This window comes from Eleginops maclovinus, chromosome 12 (genome assembly GCF_036324505.1).
Source record: "Eleginops maclovinus isolate JMC-PN-2008 ecotype Puerto Natales chromosome 12, JC_Emac_rtc_rv5, whole genome shotgun sequence".
Lineage (NCBI taxonomy): Eukaryota > Metazoa > Chordata > Actinopteri > Perciformes > Eleginopidae > Eleginops > Eleginops maclovinus.
The window spans coordinates 24,076,745-24,100,099 of record NC_086360.1 but is presented as its reverse complement, the minus strand read 5'-3'; the positions used below and the strand labels follow the sequence as shown (position 1 = coordinate 24,100,099).

The window sequence follows — 23,355 nt, the reverse complement described above, 5'->3', positions numbered from 1 at the left end:
AATCCGCGAGTGAATTTTCCTCCAGTAGGTGGACTACAGCATGTACAGAGTGGGAAGGGGGAGGAACAGCGAGAGACCCAGTGAGCTGTGAGAGGGGAGATGCAAAAATAAAGCAGAGAAGAAACACAAACGGAAGTGGGGGGAAGTACGACCAGGGAAAGCTCAAGTTCCTCTGAAGGAAAATGCCATTGAAACCATATCAAGTTTGCTGTATGAGTGTGCGAGAGAGAGTTACTGGCGTATAAACCGTACAATTTGGTAATGGGCTTATGAGGGGGCTCGCTCGCTGTTTCAATAAACCCCCAGAGCCACGATTGAGCTAGGCTTGCAATACAAACACAACCCGTTCCTTCAGTTTATCTGAAAGACACATCTGGAGTCTATCAACTCCCCCCTTTCTGTTTCCACTCTCCAGCACGCTTAACCCCTTCCTCACCCGCTCCACCTCCTAATGTCATGCACTCTCATTAGGTGACTGTTGCCTAACCAGGGGCCACTTAATGGCGTGTGCGGGCAAACATGCTAACACAAATGTTCAATTTTCTTTGGGGAAAAAATGAGTATGGATGTGCAGCCTCCAGAACTGCCCTTAACTCTTTGTTGAGGGGTGGGCTGCTTCAATCTGAACCTTGTCTTACCCACACTAGTCTAGACAGAGGGGCTCGTTGCCATGTCTGCACATCATCCCGTTTTTACATGCTGCACACCTCCGCTTTGTTCTGAATCCTCAAGGTAATTTGTCTGGCCTTTGTGAAAACAACATCAATCTCCAACTAAGAAAAACAAGCTCAGATTTATATAAGAAGACAAACTGCAACAGTGTGCTTTCCTTCTCTCCCTCCCTTTCTCTCCAGCCACCATACCATCTTTAGCCATCTCTGCTCCACTTCCCCTCCGTCAGATGGTAGAGTTGTTTAAGTTGGACCACTTCCTAACCCCCGGCTGCTCAGAATGGCAGAGGATATTTCAAGGTCGGTTTCAGAGAGCCTCAGGCAAAGACTGAGTGGCCCGTCTCCCCTTTTTGTAAAGCAGATACTATTAAGGCAAGAGAGTAATGGATTGGCCTATGGTTTCTTAATGTGATAATAGTGTATATATGTTTCATCATGCAGACATTTCCCTGAACATATCCAGCATCTGCACAATATCATGCACTGTGAGTCTTATTATTGGTCACAGGTTTAAGAACCTTAAATCTTGTGTCTTTAAAAGCATAAATGACAACCAGCTCCTTATTTCCTGCTGCTGAAAGTCAACAGTAGATTTTGAATAAACTTTTATTATGTGTTTTTTTTGTGCCCATGTGCTGTTCTGTGTTCTTTTGCAGATGAAATTTTGAATGTATGGCTGATGTAAGTCTTGCACGTTAGCATGATGGACTCAAGTGCTCATTTTTATCAATGTGCACTTTTTAATTAAATAAAAACATTTCCCGTGCATACTCTCCTGCAAGAAGTAAAAGTACAGTCATGTCAGGTAGATTGATACTGGAGGGGATCATTTCAGACTCCCTTGTTGACAAAGTCTATCATGCTGCCAACACCTTCGAGCCTCTTACCAGTCCTAACCACAAGCCTCACTCACGCCTGCCTTCCAGACCTGTTCCCTGCAAGCGCCCTGCTGCTCCCTCATCCATCATCATCGCTGCCCTCTGCTCTCCTTGCCTGCTCCCTCTCTCCCTGTAGGGTGAGCAGACCTGGTAATGAGGGGCCCCTTGTGCCCTGCCTGCCTGTCCTGTGTCCCATGGTGCATGGGGCCCTGGTTGGACAAGTGCCAGACCGGCTCGACCCTCTCTTTGCTCATTATTCTCATTAACTCGCCTCAAATCAGTGCAGGACAGGCTGCTGGGATCTGTCCACAACTCATAAAGGTCCCGGCTCGTTAGCGGGGCTGCCAGCGCCAGATCCCAACAGAAAGGTGGAGATACAGTATCGAAGGCCTGATAGCGTGTTTGAATCAAACTGATTTTGCATAGCAACCACTTACACAGAAACCAGGTATAATTCAACTGATGTTTCAGCTGGAAAAAAGGGATATTTCCAACATCCAAATGTAGCTGTTGGAAGGCAGGCATATTTAAAAAGAGCTACACAAACACAGTAGTCCAGTAAAAGGGCAAAAACAAACAAGGCTAAATTGCTCCTTTGCACTTGGGTGGTTTGGCAGGTTATGAAGGCACAGTGGCTTTGGGGAGGTTTGTCCCAATGAAAGGGCTAACTGTGTAGATTGCTGCACTGTCTGGCCCAGGCCTGGAGGAGGGCGGCCTGCCCTGGAGCTGTATTCTCCCACCAACAACAGCAGATCAGACTATATTCAAGCCTTAATAGATAGTCTGGTGTGAGTGTGCGGGTCCTGAGAGAAGAACCAGAGCCATTTGAAAGGACTGGACAAGAAGCAAAGGGTGCCCATACTAGGAAACACACTCAGAGCTTCGGTGCACACTTGGAGTCAACACAGAGAGTGAGAGTGAGCATGTGCAGTCAGGGAGCAGACTGTGTTTATCCTTGTCACATAGGGGAAGAGATGCAGTCTTATTCCCTGATGTGTGTTTACTCAGCCCTAGTGGGCCGGCCTTTGATTACAGCAATGACCACATAATATGAGTAACTGTTCACTACTGCTCCAAAGGATTAGCACATGTAGACGACATACTGGAAAGAATGAGAGAACCTGGAGCAACAAAACCAAACTGAAATCTCACATCCAAACCTTTTACCGTAAACTCACCCTTCCATCACAGCAACGGTGAATTTCAATGTGGCACTTTTTCGCATCAGACAGCAGATTTTACCATGAGCTCAGTTTTAATTGTAAGCTGTGCAAGGCTCAATTAAAGGTTGAAGACGTCAGCGAGTGAGTGAGTGAGCAGACCTCCACTGCTGTGTGTCAGAGAGCCAGCGGAGGTTGAGGCAGAGGAGTGAAATGAGGCCTGCATGATTTACGTTATGTCCTCTCCTCAACACCAGACGCCAAGAGAATAAGTATGTGTGTGTGTGTGTGTGTGTGTGCTGGTTTGTTTTGCCTGTTCTGTGTCTTTCTCACAGGTCTTTTAGCTATGATTCTGCATGAAAGCTCCACCCTGTTGCCCCCCTGCTAGTTTTATCACTGCTCCAGCTACAAGGGCCGGTTAGTGGGTAAGCTCAGGTTACCCGACCCAGCGACCCTACGGCGCTACGGGGAACACTCTCCGCACTTACAAAAACAAGCAACACCAGCTCGATTTACACCCGAAACTTCAAGCAACAGATCTTCTTTGGCTTTACTTTAAATGATCCTCCTTGGCAGTTTTAGTCACAGGGTTGTGTATTGTCTTCCTGTTGACAGCTTTATTAGCGCCTTTGTTGCAAGACAGTTAAGGTGAGAACTTGGCCTTGGATCTATTCACCCATTGCAGATGCCAGACATAAAAAAAGCAATCTCAGCAAATTTGGCACGTCTGGTGTGAGCTCCAGCAGGTACATAATAACAAGCAACTGTAACAAATTACCATATTTTTCTTTCTTTCAACATTTTTGAGAAGCTTGTAACACTTCATGGGTGGCAGATCTGAGTGGCATGTGGAACTAATATCCCTTCAACATACCCACCCCCTCCCCAACAAATTAAGTATGTCTGCCAGACTACAGTATCCACACTGAAGCGGATCCATGTGTGTTGTTAGCTACCAGGACGCTATAAAGCTTTACTGGGATGCTCTGTAAAATAACACCTTGTGTCTGGTGGGAAACACACAAGATGCGATTCTCACGTCAGAGTTACGAAAGAGCAAGAGGCATGTAGCTGGTAAACACCAGTGTTGACTGTGTTGACTGTGTTTACTGTAATTTTGATCAAAACACATATTATCATTAAGCATCCCTGCCAGACGTCTCTCTTGTTATCTTGATTTCAAGTCAAATGTTTCAAATCAATGCTTTTACCCAATAATAGTGTTATTTAAATCACCAAATACATTTAATCCTGATTTAAGTTGGTTTAATTCATCCTCTGTGGACCATGAATGTATGTACCAAGTAATTCCATCCAATAGCTGTTGAGACATTTCTCTTAACCCCAATATGTTTGTTATGTCAAAGTCAGGCGATCAAAAAACAGTAGGTCCATGAAAGCTAAAACCACATTTAGTGGCACCTCATCTTTATATACGTTGAGATATTTAGGTCTGGAACAAAGTGGTTGACTGACCAACATGGAGACAGACTGTTAGCGTGAGGTCTGTACTCTCGACTCATCGTGGGCAACAGTTCTTCTTTCCTGTTTTTCACCAGGTCTGCCATTCATTCAAACTTTCCTAGAAATTATGTTGTCTATTTTCCGTCTTACACCTCATTCAGAGAGATTATGGTGATATAGGGTTGGCTAGACTGCATGTTAACCGCAGGCGAAGCTGCCAACGTGCACCACCGTTATCTTGTCCGGTGGAGTGGGACTTACCTGATAATGAAGACCTGAAGTGTAATTATATGAGCTTTTCAACATAACTATGCGATAGCCAGAGTGCATCATCCTCCCTTCTGGACAGGAGCCCATGACTGGATACAAAACACACAGAGTTGCTGAGATCTTATTAATACTCGCTGCATATTCCTCCCTAAAGGCCCTGAGGCAAGCTAAAATAACAGCCTGAATGCATAAAAGATATATCTCTGGTACAGACTAAACAAGACATTGAAGCATCTGCAGAAGTGATTTTGCACAAGTATGATAAACAGTCGGGTACTTACAGTTTCTCCAAAGCGTAAAGTCCAAAGAAGGAGCCATTTCTAAGAACTCTGATTTTGTTGTGGCTCAGTACCCTGAAAAAGAAAAACAGTATTGTTAGAAATATTCCCACTGAGAATAAACTGAAGTATATAGTACAGTACTGAGTAAATATGTGGGACTGAGGGAGCGTTCAGGTTTAGCCAAACTCTCATTGAAGGGGTGGATGAAAGCCCAGTGAAATGTCCACGTGGTGCAGCAATTACACGCCATGATCAGAGACATTAGCTTAAGATGTTTCAAATTAAGGTGAAGAACATAGTGGGACATCAAGATTAAGAGGGAAGCTGTAATCTTGATAATCTTCGCATATACTTTTACATCAAAAGGATGTCCTTCCACATCAAACAAATGGCGGTACATGCCATGTTAATTAGCCCTTTGCCTACAGGCGAATGTCTTGGTTTATAAAGCTATTATCAGACCTGAGGGCAGAGGTCCATGGGACACACTGGAAGTAAGATTGAGATTGCTTTGTTTGGCAGGGAATCATAGGAATAGATATTTCAAGTTATCACTTTGCTCCGAGGGACTTGATATTGTCAAAGTCAGTTAGGATCAGACGGCAATCTCCGGTTTTAAAAAAAGTGATGCAATTGCAGAAGTTCCTTAAACTTGTATTCTCTCTGATTGTATAGAAACTTAAGAATATCCCTCTTTACTTCTCAGTTGATTTATTAACTTAGTAAATATGTTTCCACTGGTCTCAATCAACAGTCTTCTTCAATATTTATTATTGTTCATTTAGTAAATCACTGTCCCATTGAGAGTAAAATAGACGGTAAAGCAATGTATGAATTAGGGCTTGACTACCTAGTCAAAGCGACTATGTTCCTTTCAACGTTCAGTTACTTTTTGACAACCTCTACTGTTTCTTTTCACACCTGCCCAACACTGCATGGTGTCATTTCTTATTATTTCTGACCTTTTAAGAAAAGAGCATCTATCAGTGTGTTTGAAGCCTTGTGGATGCATAGTGGATGTTCAACTCATTTCTTTCTTTGCCAAATGCTTTTTGAAAACACAATTGTCTACCAGGATGTGTTAAGTGTCAATGTTTTCTTAAATACAGGAGGTGTGATGTTCTTCTAGTGCAAATAAATTGAAGGGAGGAGGTTGAGGTGGATGGTTTGGCCCACTTAAGGTTGACACCACGAGACTGGGATATGCCTTTATATCCCATGTGTTGTTAATTGTATAATACCAAAGCACTTGGGAGAGGTTGTGGAAAGATTGTGGTCTGCCTAATATTAAAAAAGTCATTGCATCCTGTCTAAGTGCTTAAAGTTGACTTTTACAATATTCAACCGAGACCAATATGTTCTTTGCTATTGCAGATTTGTTGTACACGAACATAATTTTCCGAAGCCAAGGTTCAATGTTTTCAGCACTGTCCCACAGAGCGGTCCAAGTCCACACAGCGAGAGCTCGGGGTACAGCAGGGGCCCTGCTCTGGCGACAGCCCGCCATTATTAACACACCCTTCAGTTACACATCATCTTCGCCTCTACCACATGGTGCTTAATGGGCTGTTTGCAACATTAAGTGTGTTTTTAATCGAGAGAGTGGAACTGTGCGAGCGCCTTTAAAAGTGGGAGCGGACTGTGAACAGTCTGCAAGATTTACAGATTCAGCGGCAGCAGTCAGCCCCCCCGTTTCCTGCCACATCAATAAAAACACCGCCTTCAGCTCTGCACCTTCCAACTCACTTAATGACCAGATTTAATCTTCCACTCGTTGTACACAGGGACAAACTGGCCGGCCTTATTTCTTCACCAAAATTACTTTGCTGACAGCCATTATACCAGGACGATTGAAGACAGAAAAGGAGCAAACAAAAGGAAAGCCAACATGGAAAGTAAATCATCATCTGCTGAAGTTATCCTGGGCACCTAAGTAAATATATTCCTACAATTATCTACTAAAAATAGAAACCAGAGTAATGTATTTTTAACAGGGCTGCAATCAAAGGACTGGAGCAGCTCCACTGATAATGACTATAATACTGAAAGGAAGGCCAGCCTGAATGTTTTACTTAGAGTTTAAACCAAAATCATCTTTATTTTAGGCTTTCCTGTGAAAGCATGAATCATCACACAAAAATCCACACTCATTTGCAAACATAAGGCCTCGGAAATTGACAGCATTACTAACTTTAGAACCCAAATGAAAAACATGTCATGTTCACAAATCCACACTGAATTGTTGGAACACATTAGATCAAGTCTTTTTGAGAGTGTTTTTTTTAGATCAGAGCAGAGTCAGTCCTCTCGTGTCGTAGCCTGTATTTGAACCTATGACTCCTGGACATTAAGTACTTGACTTTGTGCACAGTATCTCCTCTATAACTGGATGCAGACCCGAGATGAAAAAGAAGATCCGGAACTGCCTGAATAATTCAATACAGATAGGAGAGGAGAAAGTCACATCTGGCGTAGGAGCAAGCCATTTAATTCAACACAGACAGTTTAGATACAGAGAGTTCCATTTTGACTAAGCTTACCATGCAGAAAAAAAGCTATTAGTCAGCAAACAGTTTTTGTGTATGCACACATCTTCAGTGTGCTATTACCAATGCATTTCCTATGGCAATAAGTATGAAATTATTTGCATCTCAAAACCTATACAGATGTGTGTGTTCTGCCCACGCATATTTGGATGAAAAATTAAATTCCCATCTGGCATCCTATCACAATACCCCTCATTTTTCTGTAGTCAAGACATTTCAACACATGGTATTTCAATGTGCTCACTACTCAGGACACCAGGACTTGAAAGCTGACTTTCACAAATAAACAAAGACCACAAAACCGGTTAAATGAAACCCTCCCACAGACAACAAAAGACGCACATTTCCAGGAACGCAGAGGCTGGACACTACTGTACAATCTCCAAAGGCTGATGTTTGGAAGTGCAGTTGTAGTGAAGGACATTGTTCTCTTATAAACAATACAGAGCGTACAACTCTGAGAAATAGAGAGAGCTCTGTAAACAGAACAGAAATAGTCACATTCCCATCAGGCTAAACAGGAAACCCAGCCAATTAGCTGTTTATTCAGATCCCGGTTTAGGAGGTCAGGGGTTGAAGAGAGAGCACCTTCCGGACAGCCATCAGACAGATGGAGCAGTGTCCGGAGGCAGGTGACAGCTGAGGCATACGTCCATTATTTCATCTCCGGAGTTACGAAGAGTTAACAGAGCTTAACAATCAGAAAAGATGAGCAGCTTCATGTCCTTTAAGTTAAATAAAAATACAGACACGTAACGGAAACGTGAAATGGGACAACCTGATAAGTAATAGGTAGCTTGAGAACAGGGGACCAGACAGAGGGGAACATCACATTTTTCATTGTATATCATTAATGCACATAGAACTGAGAGAGTTTCGTATTACTCGGAAACATTACAACCCAAAAACATATCCCACCCTGCATTTCAGAGGGAGGTGAACATGTCTATTCGATGTATTCACTCTCTAACATATAGCTTCCTAATCATAAAAGTCCACGCTACATGCAGGCCTAACGTCTGTTCTGTATTGCTTCTGAGGCCTTACTGTACACCAGTGGCTCCTCGATTCTGCCATAAGTGACAGATCATATGGCAGATTGACTTCATTTGCTTTCAAGAGCCATAAACTATATGCTGAAGCCACAACAATGTGATAACTAAATCCAGACTACGGATGGTATCTGTCATACACTTAACCCTGTCAGTCCACAAAGGCCTCGAAGAAAAAAGACAGGCTAATTGAATCCATTTTATAAAAACTATTTTTTTTAAAAACAGGGCCACATGTCAGGCTCCGAGATCCAATTTACTAATTTCACCTAATTGATTTACATAAAGATAAAAAAGCAAGGAGATCATTTGAAAAGAGCCAGGTCAAACAGAAGCACAGAAACCAGCCCTTCACATGTGCGGTGTGCTCTCAGTCGAGGGGTTAAACAGGGTCAGATAAACCAGGGTACATATGGAGAGCACACATATATAAATCCACACTTCATGTGATCTGTGTTTTATATTGCCCTGAAGTCTGGAATGAAAGTGAATACAAACAAATCTATAATAACTTCAATGGGGAGGTTATGTTTTAGGTCGGTTTGTCTCTTTATCAACAGGATGACAGAAAACCAACAGCCTGATATTAATTACACTTGGAACGGTTTAGTATTGACCAAGGACACATCAATGTGGGACAGCTGCACAAATGATTCTTTACTTGAGCTAACAATGCAAGACATGGCATGGTCTTTTTGGGGGGGCTGTATGAAGCATTATGTAACCTAAAACAAGAATTGTCACATTGTTGAACGCTATCTTGTGCTCACAGAAAAGGATGCTGCTCTTTCAGCGGCTGCTTTGTTTTTCAATTCATTTCACAATCACCACAAACACTCCAAATAAAATATTTTTAAAAGGGTATTATTATCAATTATAAATATTTGTATAAAAACTCAAATTGGGCCAGCAGTAACTAGACAGGAACTGCATGTAAACAGGTGCATGACAGTAAAATGTCTCCATCTTTATAGAGATTGGTTTTTAAAATGAAAACTACATTTTCTGAATAATGACGTTGTTTTTTTGTTTTTTTTACTTAGTTTTTATTTCAGTTCCAGCAAATACAAACATATTATTATTTTACATACACTTTTGCATATTGTTTTTCCATTTTTTCAACAACTGCATCAGCATATTTTATACAAGTAGAAAACGATTAAAGGAATTGAAGAGAAGAAGAGTAAATACATTTTAAGTAAATATAAGTATATTAAGAAAGCAAATTAAATAAATGAAGAAGAAAAAAATATATATAAAATAAGGAAATAAAGAAATAAAAAATAAAAGGTGCAGAAGGGGGTGGACGGAGGACTTGTGTGTTTATGTGTGTACTCATTTGCCAACACCTATGCCGCTACAAACATTGTTGGTTGGGAGGGCGTAGATACTGTTATGATCCAGAAGGTGTGGGGAGATTTGGATCAATTCACTGTATTAGTGTAGTAATGGCAGGGTTGCATCTTCTAATAAATATATCTGTTTGAAGCCTCAAAGAATATGTTATTTGTTCCATCTGATAGATTTCCCGCACCTTCTCAGTCCATAGATTGTATGACGGGGGGTCAGGTTTTAACCACTTAATTGTGATACATTTAATTGCTGCTGTGAGCAGTATTTGGAAAAGATATGTCCTCGCTCTTCCATCGATGCCTCCAGGTATAACTCCTAATAATGCATCCTTTTGTTGATGAAACACTTAAGGGCCTCAAACACATCATCCCAGAACGTTCTTAGTTTAGGGCATGTCCAAAAGATATGGGTATGGTTACCTATTTGCGCACCACAATTCCGCCAACATTTTTTTGAAGTTGTTGGGCCCATTTTAGCTACTAATTCTGGAGTCCAGACAAATCATGTAATTACCTTCCATTTAAATTCCCTCCATGAACTAATAATGACTTTTTTTTGTAATTCTTTTACAGTGCCCTGACGAAAAATCCTCTTCATCCCCGTTATGCTACGGATACATTTGCCCAAAAATATGAGGCAAAGAATCCTTAAACTCACAGAAACATATTTGAAGAAACGCATTGTTTTAATGGTAATTTGAATTCATTGTTTATAAAATAAATAGTTTAACTGCTACTGATATGGTTGCTGTGTCAATGTCAGCCGTAGCTCACTGTACGCTCAGGGTTTCCTGGGCTTGTGACAGTGTGAAGAAGTAAAAAGCATACAAAGAGTCTTGTCTAGTAAACCGCAGCAGCTCCTCCCTGCACCGTGCCACTCACTTTGTTGGTTTGCTCAATTTGCTTCCTAAACCCACAAAGCCTTTGAGGGCCACACAGGGGCATGACAGCATGTCGCAAATCGTATTTTCTCAGTGATTTACTTCCGACTTTCCCCCTAACTCCCAACTGAAAGGCAGTTTTGCTGTAACATGCTGCCTCAGGTCTTTCAAGGCGGGGGCCTGAGTACCTGCGTGTGATGTAAACTCGAACTGTCCGTCAAGAGCAACATGTTTCATACAGCTGCTTTTGGTTTGGGGTCATTGTCAGCGATCATTTTACTGAGGAATCTCTGTGGTGGAGCTGGGAAGGATGGACATGTTGTGTACAGCAGTGTTTTTCAACCTTTTTTGAAGCGTAACAACAACCAAAAAGGTTAGAAAAATGACATGATTTAGCCAAATACAGCTATTTGTCTAAAAAAACAATTGATAATATTACTTGCCATGTGAAGTTACCCAAGTGGTTAATTTAAGAATGTTTTAAAACAATTGTAGGATGTTCATTTACAGTTTAAAATGTTGAATTACAATTCTGTAGGCTACAGCATACAGCGTACACCTACAGAGAGCAGCCGAACACAGTCCTCAGGGACATCAGTGGAAAACCAACCTTTCCTAACCACAGGCGGAATGCTGCAGGCACAAATTGAATGTCCTGTTTGCACTATTAACACTGCGGGTTTGGTGTTTAAATCTTTGCAACCGTCATCCCGTCCCCCTACAAGGCACTTGTGTTGTTGTTGTTATTAGTGGAAAGCATATGCAGGAAGTGCTCTGTCCTGGTTTGGCATTTGACATGAATGAGATGCATTTAAGTAAAAAGTGCTGACTCCAATTGGCCTCTGCTGCCCTTTAAACATTCAGGCAAGCTGGACAGTGAGCTCTATGTAGCTGCAGGCCTCTACAGCAAACCACAAACAGAGTAAAGGACTCAAGGAGGGATTTATATTTAATAAAGAATCATCTCAAGGCTAAGCTGCCTGAACTCATTATCTATGTATTGATTTTTTTATAGCTTTGTTTTATTTGATTTTGAATGCAGGGTCCTCCTGCAGCATCACCAAGTAAACCACCTGGAGCTGCTGCAGTGTGACGCGATGTTGGTCACTGAAACAGCATGAAGAGTGCTGATTGGACGATCTGCCTCATTTCCCGACCCCAAGCGTTAATCAACCGCTCCACGGCCAACAAGGATGGAAATAAGCTGGTTCCTCTTTATAAAGAGAGCTAAAACAACCCGTGTCACTGTGTAAACATCATTTAACTTTGCATAGGGTCTCTTACCCTCGAGGACCACACGCAAGGTGAAAGACAAGAACCCTTGAGAGAGATTGGTCATGTGCCATAAATCCAGTCTTAATTCAGAGACCAATGGGAGCCAGATAATGAGAGTGATTTTCAATGAGAGTCTCATTATTGAATTAAGCCCACTTTAATTAGCATGCTGACTTGATAGTGCACATGCTGGTGTGTGTCACAGCAGTGCTTAAGTTCATATAAATACAAAAAAAGAAAATGATTTAGCCTTGAGGGAATTTTCCTTAGAGGTAATTAAATTCTGTTGAAAGGCAATGCGATTATCCACTTTTACACTAACAGCCCAGCATTGTGTGAGCACTTTAATTTGTGTATGTTACAGCTGAGAACACTATGCGGCGTTTTTTTTTTTTTTTACTGCATTTTCCCTCTTTGCTTTCCATTTGAGCCGCTTGCCAGAGTTGCTTTTCAAGTATATTGGCTGTTCACAGAGGAAAGCTAAATGGATATGGCAGCATTTCTCTTTATATACTCATCACACACATCAAACTCACAATAATGAGTACGGACAGAGCGGATCAACAAAATATTGTGGTTGAACCAAGAAGATGGATTATAAAGAGTATTACTTAACTTGGCTGTTACCATGTTTTCCGAGGCCGCTTACTCAATCCAAATGCCAGGTCTAATAGATCAAAAGCCATTATGACGTTACACCACAGTTTAACCTCTCAGACACGGAGCTGGCCTCAATCAAAGACTCATTTCAGTCAGTAATAAGCTGAGTGCACTTCAGTGAGAAGGGATAATAACATCATACCTGTGTTACATCATACATTGTAAGTGAAAAACGGTCTGGGTTGCTTTGAGCAGTTTATTCACTTTTTGCTGGGAGTGAGATACAAAAAAAATGATATAACGCTACAACTATTAGCTTAGCCCAAGCCAAAAATAGCCTCCAAAATAACTCCCCATAAAACCACCAAATATTTTCACACTTGGGTTTTTATACATATTAAAGTTACAATGTGTTAAGAAGACAGCTTTTGAGGCGCTAGTGGCAGGATGTTGTTAGACATCCAGGCTAGGTGTTTCCCCCTGTTTTCAGTCCAATGCTAAGCTAAGCTAATCATAAGCTATCACATAAAACAAAAATAATGTGGTCTGGGGTCAAATAGATCACATATTGCATGGATAATGGATATATATTTCTCAGATCTTGAGGTAAATCTGCTTTAAAATGAAGATATAAGTGAAACCAGCACTGTGAAGAATAATTAAGTTGAGTTAAGAGATGAATTCAATGAAACTTCTTTATCTTTCAGTGATAGACAGCAGTCTTACACTTACACGCAACCCCCTCGCTGAGTTCCTCCCGTGGCGACAGACTTGCAGCAGTAATTGGTCTTGACCTTCATTAGTGGCCGAGAATTCTGGGTCACGACATGTCACAGGATGTGTGTGTGTGTGTGTGTGTGTGTGTGTGTGTGTGTGTGTGTGTGTGTGTGTGTGTGTGTGTGTGTGTGTGTGTGTGTGTGTGTGTGCACGCTACATGCAGTAGGTTTGCATATGGTTCATACTTTTAACTACAGGTTTTCACAATAACTGCAGACTTCCAAAAGGGCTGTGTGCATCATTAAGACATTCTCACACCAAAAGGCCATTTACTTGACATAGTAGGCAAAGCACAGGTGTTTATAATTATGTTAACAATGGCTCCGCTCTATGCAAGTGTTTCAGTAAACAACGAGAGTGTGAGTGTGAGGCAGCATGCAAACTACCAGCAACATACAACTGAAATTGCTAAAATGAATTGAACATTAAAGTATCTAAACGTGTGCTTTTGCTACTATCATTGTTCTCAAAACCAAACAAACAATAAAAAAGAGGAACTAATACAGGAAGCTACGTGTTTTAGTTAACATGTTCTAGAACTTTGTGGTGTTGCCTGTCTCTATTCAATAAATCTTTTATAAGAAATAGAAATATTGACATTCTTCTTGTCTATTGTAAATGCTGCGTATGTTTCTGGTTGGTGTCGTTGTTGATGTCTCAAGCTAAATGGAATTTTAAAATGAGTTGTGTAATTCCGATTTCAGTGAGAAAGTAATCTGCAGTGTAATTTAGATTCAACATAATATGTTTTTCGGTTGAGTGTTTCATTTTTTCTGAGGCTTTGCCAGACTAAGGCTCACTTTTCTGTTTATAGTTCTGGGGAAGTAAATTGTCATTTCAGAAGCAAGCTGTGGAAAATAATAAAACCGTAAACATGTAACTTTGGCCAGTCTGTGTCCAACAACCCCAATAAAATGAAGATGGAGCAGATGTTTTGATTATATTTAGATTGTAATATCAATCTACTGTTCTGGCTCAGACGATGAATAATTCATTCATTTTATCATGTGAAAAAGATCCAGCTAAATTTTCAGTGGAAAGTATTGTGAGCCAGGCATCAGGTGAACCTAACCACAGTCTTTCATTCCCTCTCTTGCTAATGGACACTGTTGCAGAGACAAGAAGAGGAAGGCTGAGAGAGGAGGAATGAAAGAGAACACAGGCAGAGCGATCTCTCAGACTGGGAGGTGGCTGTGTCATCTTTGTTACAATAAGTACTTTATAAGAGGCCTCCAGACTACGCCGCACTATTCAGCACTTGGGTCTGTCCAAATAGCTTAACCCTTTCGCTGTAAAAGAAAAAAAGACGGAGAGCCACCTAAACCAGCGGTGCCGGGAGCCCCATGCTCTCTGAGTCCGTCCTCAGAGAGTCACCGCACTGAGAGACTAAATGCCTTCGAGCACAACAGGCACTTTAGCAGCAAATGCATGTCAAGATGTGAATGTGCCCATTGTGCCTGACCCACCACAGGGCATGTAGCAGCCACCAGGGAACAGTGCCAAGCTACAAGCCTCATTTACCGCCTGTCATGGAAAGGAGCATCCATGTAATTGCATGCAAAATATTTTTTGTGAAATCATTGTGCGGGCCCTGATTAAGCAAATCCAAACCCGGAGGGAGAAGCCACATTAATGGGTGGAAGAGATTCTTGTCATGCATGTTAAAGCGATAAATAAATAAGGTTGATGATTATAGTACGTGGAGAATCTTGCATTACTTTGCTTTATTATCATACTTTCCTGCCTCGAGGCTGTGAGGAGTGAGCTTGTGCATTTGATATGTGCAACCACTTATTATAGAGTATACTGCATCGTGCTTGGGTTACCAGGCTGGGCCGAGGAGTATGGCTTTGCGGTCTGTGTGTGTGTGTGTGTGTGTGTGTGTGTGTGTGTGTGTGTGTGTGTGTGTGTGTGTGTGTGTGTGTGCAGATTTAGATCCACAAGTGTGTGACCTATCAGATTTATTTATACATTAAGTGTGTACGTTTAAGGCTATGTGTGTATGTGTGTGATCACAAGTGGTCCAAAAGCTACTAGTCTAAAATTAAAATCGGGGTTTTTGAAATGTCTCTAATTAGAGAGGGGAGGACTGGAGACTATTTTGAGAGCTGTGGCCATGCACGCCCTTCCCATATGTGCACAGGCAAACACACACAATACACACACTTAAATAGAGGACGATCCCCCACTTCGAATTTTGGACAATTCATTGAGTCGTGCTAACAGGAAATATCCATGATGTTTATTTCTTGCTCCGTCTATACACAGTTTACTAAAGCTGGACAGTGACCTTTAATGATGTAAACAAGTAGCTGCTATGAATATTAACAACCCGGAGAGCACAGAATGAAATACCGCCGCCTTACTGTAAAACTGCAATAAATTACAAATTGCAATATTTAGAGTCAAAGACGAGTCAAAGTCGACCAGATTGGAAAGTTTATGGCGGCAGCGCGGGAACACTACAGTCAGTTTAATCACCGTCTAAAGTGTTTCTACACATTTAATGAGGCAATTTAGTGAATTTAGCCTTTTCAGACAGTGAGTGGAATGCAGTGTATGCCTGGCTAACATTGTCTCATTGTTCTGTCTCATAACCAGCCTCTGTTTTCTGCTCCTGAGCAAAGGCTGCGGGGAAATCAGGCCGCTTTTACAAAGGGTTGGCTACAATCTCTCTGCCCCAGATACTCTCACGGTGTCTTTACAGGCATCTGTGAGAAAGTTGTGTTTTTGTTTGTTGTTTTTATTTTATTTCTGTGTCACCGTGGTGTTTTGAGAATCACAATCAGTGTCCACATCAACTTAACCCCCACGACCGCATGTCAACCAGTTTCCACACCAGAATTAACCAGAATTAATTAAACAATCATGCGGCATGTATTAAAAAATATGGTAGACCAACATGCTTTCGAATATTAACTTGATTTCAGCTAAAGGGAATAACTCATTCTGTATCTCTAAACAGCGGTTGACTCCATCAACACAGATTTAATAAAAGCTTATTGCTTTATTTCATAACTGACTTCCCTTTGATTCGGTCAGTAAAGCAACACATATTTACAGAAGCAGCAATGGATAAAAGAAATATATAGGAGGATTTTTAATATATTGCGGTTCTTCGTAACAGTAATAGCGTATTCAACAATAACATAGTTTGGAGTGATGATAGAGAAATGACGAAGATGATTTGTCGAGGGTTGGTTTACATGCCATTTCGTTGGCTGAGAAAAGTAGCCACAATCTATATGGGTGGACTAAAACTAAGATTGGATATTTGAGTAACTTTGCAATCATTCGTTTGCTTGTTAAACTTGGAGCTCTGATAGCTAAAATGGTGCTGTTAAAAGATAAAACAATATCTAGTGTACTTCTAAAATGTACTCAGCAACATGTTGTATCCAGTTCATTAAAAAAGAACACATCAATGTGTAAAAATAATAAATTGTGGTTTCATTTGGAGTTACCTTTTCACTTTTCCAATGTCGTTATGCTAAACTAAGCCAACTATCTCCAGGCCAAATTTATCTAAAAGAGAAAGCAGATCAAGCATGTTTCCGAAATCTGAAACTAGATCTTATAGAGCCAAAGATCAGCAAAAATAAAAGGCTCTGCTCCAACCTAATTCTACATCTACTAAATGGAGTTTTAGTTCAACAGAGTTAGTTTTTAACTACCTTTACCAAACACTAATTCCCATTAATCTGAAACTATTGACGGCAGAGATCACAGATGATTTACACTAATATCTCAAGTACCCAAACAAGTACATTATCATAGCAATTGTAGTTCAGCAGAACACAGTTCATACTGAATGATAGATTGCTCAGTGCTTTCTATTGCTGCTTTAATACTTATATGCATCTCTACCCGCTCCTGACTGCAGGAAAGGTTGTGCTATGCATGTTGATAGGTATGTTGTTGTGGGTGAGTGCTCAAAGTAAATCTGTATACCTATGAGCAATCAGAAAGTAATATAAGAGTACTTGTTAGTGCAAATCACACACACACACACACACACACACACACACACACACACACACACACACACACACACACACACACACACACACACACACACACACACACACACACACACACACACACACACACACACACACACACACACACACACACATACACATACACACACACACACCCACACACACCCACACACCACCACAGGCATTCCCACTATAGACACCCATTATCTCCATCTGTATCCATGTGTTGTGAACCCAAAGCAGGAACTGTGGTCAGACGCAGGGAGAGGGAAGTCAGCACTGGCAAAGAAAAGTCAAAGTCAGGCATTTTTGGAGTAAGATAAGAAGAGAGCGACGAGAAAGGAAAAACTAAAATAACAAGAAGCTACTCGGGGGTATGAGATTACTACAACAACACATTTCTTTTGCCAGGATTTGAAATATTGCAGCTTTATAATCAACAAACACAACGGGGTGATAAATGAAATAGCCATTAATCATCTGAAGGGGCGGGCAGCAGCAGTGCCGCACAGTAGAAGTTGTGGGATGTCCCACTCCGGTCATGTTCACTTGACCTCATAGGGCACACTAAAACTCAGGCTTGTGTGGCATTGGCAGGTGCTGCAGCTGAGTATGAAGCTCCCAGTATCCAGTGTCAGGCCTTTGTTTGCTTTTTTGATTTATTGCTGACCACTGCCCCACCTAACATGTGCGGAGGAGAGCCCGCTTCCCCCTCCTCTCAACACCTTTATCCACATAAATAAACTCCATCGCTGCCGGAATGCCTGGGGTCCAATTCACTCCCCACTTTTGAAATTCTCCCAGCCCGATAAGATGACTGGTTAGGATGTTTCATCGACATACTCCCATCTCAACACATACTGACTCAAAGACCCAACTTAAACCACCGACACATCTGCTGGCCCTTTGGTAACCGTCCACACATGGGCCACAAGTAAGAGACCGAAGATGTGACTCAGGGAATAAATGGTGATTAAAGGGGAGGCAGCTTCGAACTGAGGCCAATCGATGATACTGATGAGGTGAGATGCCTATGAATGAATCAAGACAACTCATCAAATTCAGTAAACGTTCACAGACTGTGTGATGGTCACTTATATAGAATCGTAAATTATTACTACGAAAACTGAAACATGGGAGGTTGATTTGATATTTTATTCTGCCTTTATTTAACCAGGTTGGTCCAATTGAGATAAAAGATTTCTTTTGCAAGGGAGACTTGGCCAAGAATAGCAGCAACACAACACATAGTTTCAACAATTACCATAAAAGCACATAGATTTGAGTCGGATAAAGAATGATCAGACATCCGTGACTTAATAGATTTCACAACGGCTTTAAACTCGGTCAGGGTTATTAAGTTTGACATCTGTGGAGAAAGTTCAGAAAATCTACTTTCCAAAGTTCTGACTATAAATAATAAGGACATTCAACCCCTGAACCGTCCTCTTGGCTGATTAATCTATGTTGTGGCGCTTACATTATAGTTAGATGTGCTTTAAAAACATTCTCCCGATTATGTTTTTCTCCCAAAAAACCTCAACAACACACTGAAGGAATAGTTTGATGTTGCATTCTTACTGAGAGTGAAGAGAGAAGATTGATGCCACATAAAGTCATATCAATCTTCATCTGACTCTACAGCATAATTAAAATAAGTCTATTAAATATAGCTCCTAAGAAGAAGCAAAGTTTATGCAGTTGTTCAGCGGCACCCTCCCCTGAATAAACTGGAACTTTTACGACTCTTCTTTAACAACGCTGACCCTTACTGATAAAAATATTACAAGTCTAGTTGGAATATTTTTATCTTGAGCCCCTGACTGCCAGCCAAAGACGATGACTTACTGGGATCAAGTGCACCCGCGCAGGGAGCAACTGTCTTGCATTGCAGCTGCTTTTGGATGAGGGGGAATCAGGCCAAGGACGGGCGAGCTGACCCCCCACCCCGAGCATCTGTGCCCACGCATTCATGCTGGCACCCACCAAACCAGGGCCATCCGTCACAAGCATCGATGACAACCAAATACGCCGAGGGAGGAGCACGGTTTGACTCGGGTAAAAACCACAAGCTATGAGACACAGCGCATTCACACATAGACTGCCACTGTACGCTCTTTTGTCTGTTATCCATTAAAACACAGCTGCCGCCACACTGAAAGGAATTATGGCTCCGTGTGGGGGGGGTGGGGGGGCGGCAGGGGAATGTGTATGATATGTTTTTTTTCATGACCAAAATAACAAAAAGTTCCTCTTTCACACAGAAAACGCTAATAATAATAGAGACATGGAGCTTTGGAAGTGAAGCGCTGCCGCCCTCCTCCTCCTCCTCCTCCTCCTCCTCCTCCTCCTCCTCCTCCTCCTCCTCCTCACCCCAGTGTCGAAGATCTGTTAGTCAGGGGCTGGGGAGTTTTCAGTCTCCAGGGGCACGTCCCTCTGAACCGCCTGCCAAGCTTCTCCTCTCCCTCCTCCATCCTCTCACTCTGCTCCCTCTCTTTGTTCCCCACTTCTTCTCTTCACACTCAACTTTCTCCTCCACTCCAGCCTCCTTTCAACTTCCGTCATTTATTCCCGTTTGCCCCTCGAACAATGGCACTTTTTCGCTTTCACACTCTTATCTATTTTCCCTCTCTCTTCCCTTCCGCTCCTCTTCCTCTCTCAGTGTTCCAGCTCCTTTTGCAGCCGTGCATAATTAGGCCTAAACACGAGCCTGCGCAGGCTCACATCTGGAAGGAGTTTGGACATGGCAGTTTCCTACCAAGACGACTAAATATTTAGGTTGAGAGTTACTGTGTGTGGATGAACTCATGATAGAGGGGGTGGGAAGGGGACAGAAATGGGGAGCTGGAGATAAAGAAAGAGAGGGAAAGAAGGACTCATGGTGGAAGGCTGTGAACAACAGGATGCATCATTAGACTAGTGATAAGAGTGAGTTTATAATCTGAGGTGCAGTAATGTAATCAAAGAGCAGCACACTCATTGGAGATCCAGAGGAGAAGGTGATAACATTCAGGTGGCTGGTTGCTCCTTTATGGCTGTCAGGAACAACAAACAGCCAACTAATAGTTTTAATAAACAAATCCCCATTGGGATTTCCCATGAGGCTAAGGGGCCTCAGCTGGAATGTTCACAGGGGCCAGCTGTTGTGCATTACACGTAGCAGCCGGCCCCGGAAGCCCTGGGCCCGGTGTCCTCCAGCCTTCCCCTGCTCAGCGTGGAGGAAAGCATTCCTCCAGGCTGCCCCAGGAGAGAGGGCAGCGGGGCTGGCTGTCAGGCACCCGATGTGGGGAGGGACCGAGGTGCTGCTCCCCTGCTGCACCTGGGATACTGTCTGCAGTCTCTGAACGCACGGAGGAATGTCAGGAATAACACGAATATCAACACAGCTTCTTACATTCCACATCTGGAGCTAATGTCATGAGCAACGATGGGAGAATGGGCGCATCAGGAACTCCACCACATCTTCAGGAAAATGTACTTTCCAGACACCAGAGTTCCAGGGAAAGGTAAAAAGTAGAAAGGCGGATTGCGTGTGGAATCGTTTGCTTCTCGTACGCGGCCTTGTAAAAGTGTATCAAAATGATAAACATCTGTATAAAAACAACTCAACCAAAATTAGTGGATGCTGGGATAGAAGATTATCTTCAATCACCTCGACCACTGCCACCCTAGCCTATTTTTTCCTCCTATGGTTCCAGCAATGTGTTCTCCAGATGTTTATTCTGCCTTTATTAAGCAAGAAACATAAGGCCCAATAAATGGACTGCTGGCTGACTTTAGCTCTCCTGGGGCATAACTCCCCTTACTTTACCTCACATGCTCTCTGGTGTGGGGCAGTTGAACATGTTTTCTTTCCTGTGCCCATGTGCAGCTAGCACTTCTCCAATCGGGTCAGAGTACGGGGACAGTTACATCCTGTGGGAACGTGCAACAACTTCAGAAAGTCTGAGCAGCTGTGAAGAAAGTGAACAGAAACACCGCCCAAAACATGGGTCACTGATAGATTGATAGTCCATCTGTCAAGAAAGATAGTGTGTTTTGGCCAATGATGTGGCCCCTTTCAAGTTTTGTCCAAGCACAAAGAACTGGGATTTAAATATCACACTGAAACTGGCCCAGGATCTTTTACTGTCCAGTTTTCACCAAATAACTTTGGTTTGTTCTTTCCTCAGCAGAAGGCGTTTGTGAGACAGGGCGTTACCCTATTAAAAGTAGGAGCCAACACCACCAGTAAAGCCCTTATACATCCGATACAAAATACCCAAACATGTGTTATTGTTAGTGAGTTGGCTGGACCATGTGCACAGTGTGGAGGTGTAGAGAGAAGGAGGGATGAGAGCTCGGAGGTGGCTGGGTCAGAGACAAATTTAAAGTGACAGAGTTGTGTCAAAGAGGCAGGACCGGATGATGGCTACAGTCAGCCTGCCCTCTCCCTGATCTTCTTAATGCTTTGCAGAGAGGCGACGCTCTGCACTGCTCTACACAGTTAAACTAGATCAAGATGTAAACTTCTGACCTAACAAGCCTTATTGCTGCAGCAAGTCCCCAATACAGTTAAACTTAAGGTCATGGGTTCAGAGTCATGGGTGTGTGGGCTTAATCAAAACACTGTACCCTGACTAAGAATTTTTTTTCTATGCACTATGGGAAACATGCAATCAAAACTAAGTTATAAACACTATAACACAACACTGTGGATCCTCACATAAACATTGCTCACACTAACTGAAACTATGGAGAAGGACATGACAGCTTACAATGGATCCATAAAAGATTTTCTTATCAAAATACCTATAGGATATTGCAGGAACACTTCTCTCACATGACACCATAATGTAAGGTCACCATGTGCCACACACATGCTGCAGTAACGGGACAGGATGATCACAATTCAGTCATATGGGATTAGTTTAGGTAACTTTTTTTGAAACGTTTCAAACTCACAGAGTGACGGTCCTGTTGGGGAGCAGGCTGGCATCCGGAGGTTCTGTCAGCTCCTCTTTGCTGCAGCTCACCCGCCTCCCCACCGCCTGGATGCCGTGCGCTTTGGACCGCTCTTCCGCGCAGCTGCAGCCGCTGGAGGAGGCGAGCAGCCCGGGACAAGCCTGGGAGAGCCTCGGCTCAGAGGCGGACAGCAGCAACAGCATCAGTACCAGGCGCCCCGGCAGCAGAGGGATGCCAACGCCAGGCGCAGACATTGTCCTTCGGCTGGATCTCACCTCAGCTGCACCCCCGCCTCCAGTCATCCCATATCTCCACCATGAAGCTTGCAGGGGGGTGTAAGGTGGGCAACTGGAAACCTAATGGTCTTGAATGAGGTCTTGAATGAATGCTAAACTTAGAAATCCTCCGCCCAACAATGGACACGCATCATCCGGTCACTTCAGAAATATTCTGCACTCTTGATTTTCCAAGAGTGTCCCGTTATGTCATGGCAGACCGCGCGCACGGTTCCCAAATAGTCCAAATAACGTCAATGGATGTGTGATTCCATCCAGACCAACACGTAGAAAAAGACGCGCAATTCTGACTGTAAAAGTTGGTCGTTTTATACTCTCACTTTGGGAGTGTCCAAATTACCGTTATCTTCCCCTCTACAAATTAATCCAGGGGTTTATGACCTTCACGGTTGTGCAGTCACATCCAAATACTCTTTATGAAGAAATAAAGTAAAACGTACATCCAAAAAGTGTCTTTTGCCAGATTTTTTTCGCTGCTTTTCAAAGTTTTCCTCACGTTTTTTCCCGATCCCGGAGGTCTACCTTTAGACTTCTCTCAAAAGCAACTTTAGATAACAGTAAGGAAAGGAAAAAACTGTAAACTCGGAAAAGAACTGAGCTGGTCTTAATCGGCTCCTGCGATTCCCAAAATCTAGCGGTTTTGCCTGCTTGTCTCTGTCACACTCAAACTCACTTAGTTACTACCCCAAGTGCGCCCATTCCGTCTGCGTCTGTGTCTGCGCTCTGGTCCCCGCGGTCCTAGCGCATCCAGACTACACTGATCCAGCACATAGACTGACCCAGCACATAGACTGATCCAGCCCCGTTAGAAAGACAGAGAGGAGGATCCACATGTGACCTGAGGTAAACCCACCTGAAGGCACTTCATATTCCTTCAACCCCAGGACAATGTAGGCTACTTAATGTA

At 42.6% G+C, this 23,355-nt stretch overlaps 1 protein-coding gene across 1 annotated transcript in view; it reads right to left on the bottom strand.

Annotated features, from left to right (window-relative positions):
* Positions 1-23,113, bottom strand: part of adgra2 (adhesion G protein-coupled receptor A2) — a 37,675-nt gene extending 14,562 nt beyond the window's left edge. The window contains exons 1-2 of the mRNA XM_063896352.1: positions 22,153-23,113; positions 4,725-4,796 (exon numbers count right to left, since the gene is read on the bottom strand). Of these exons, the coding sequence (XP_063752422.1) occupies positions 4,725-4,796; positions 22,153-22,454 (374 nt within the window). The 5' untranslated portion in view covers positions 22,455-23,113. The remainder of the gene's footprint in view (positions 1-4,724; positions 4,797-22,152) is intronic.
* Between the last annotated feature and the right edge of the window lie 242 nt (positions 23,114-23,355).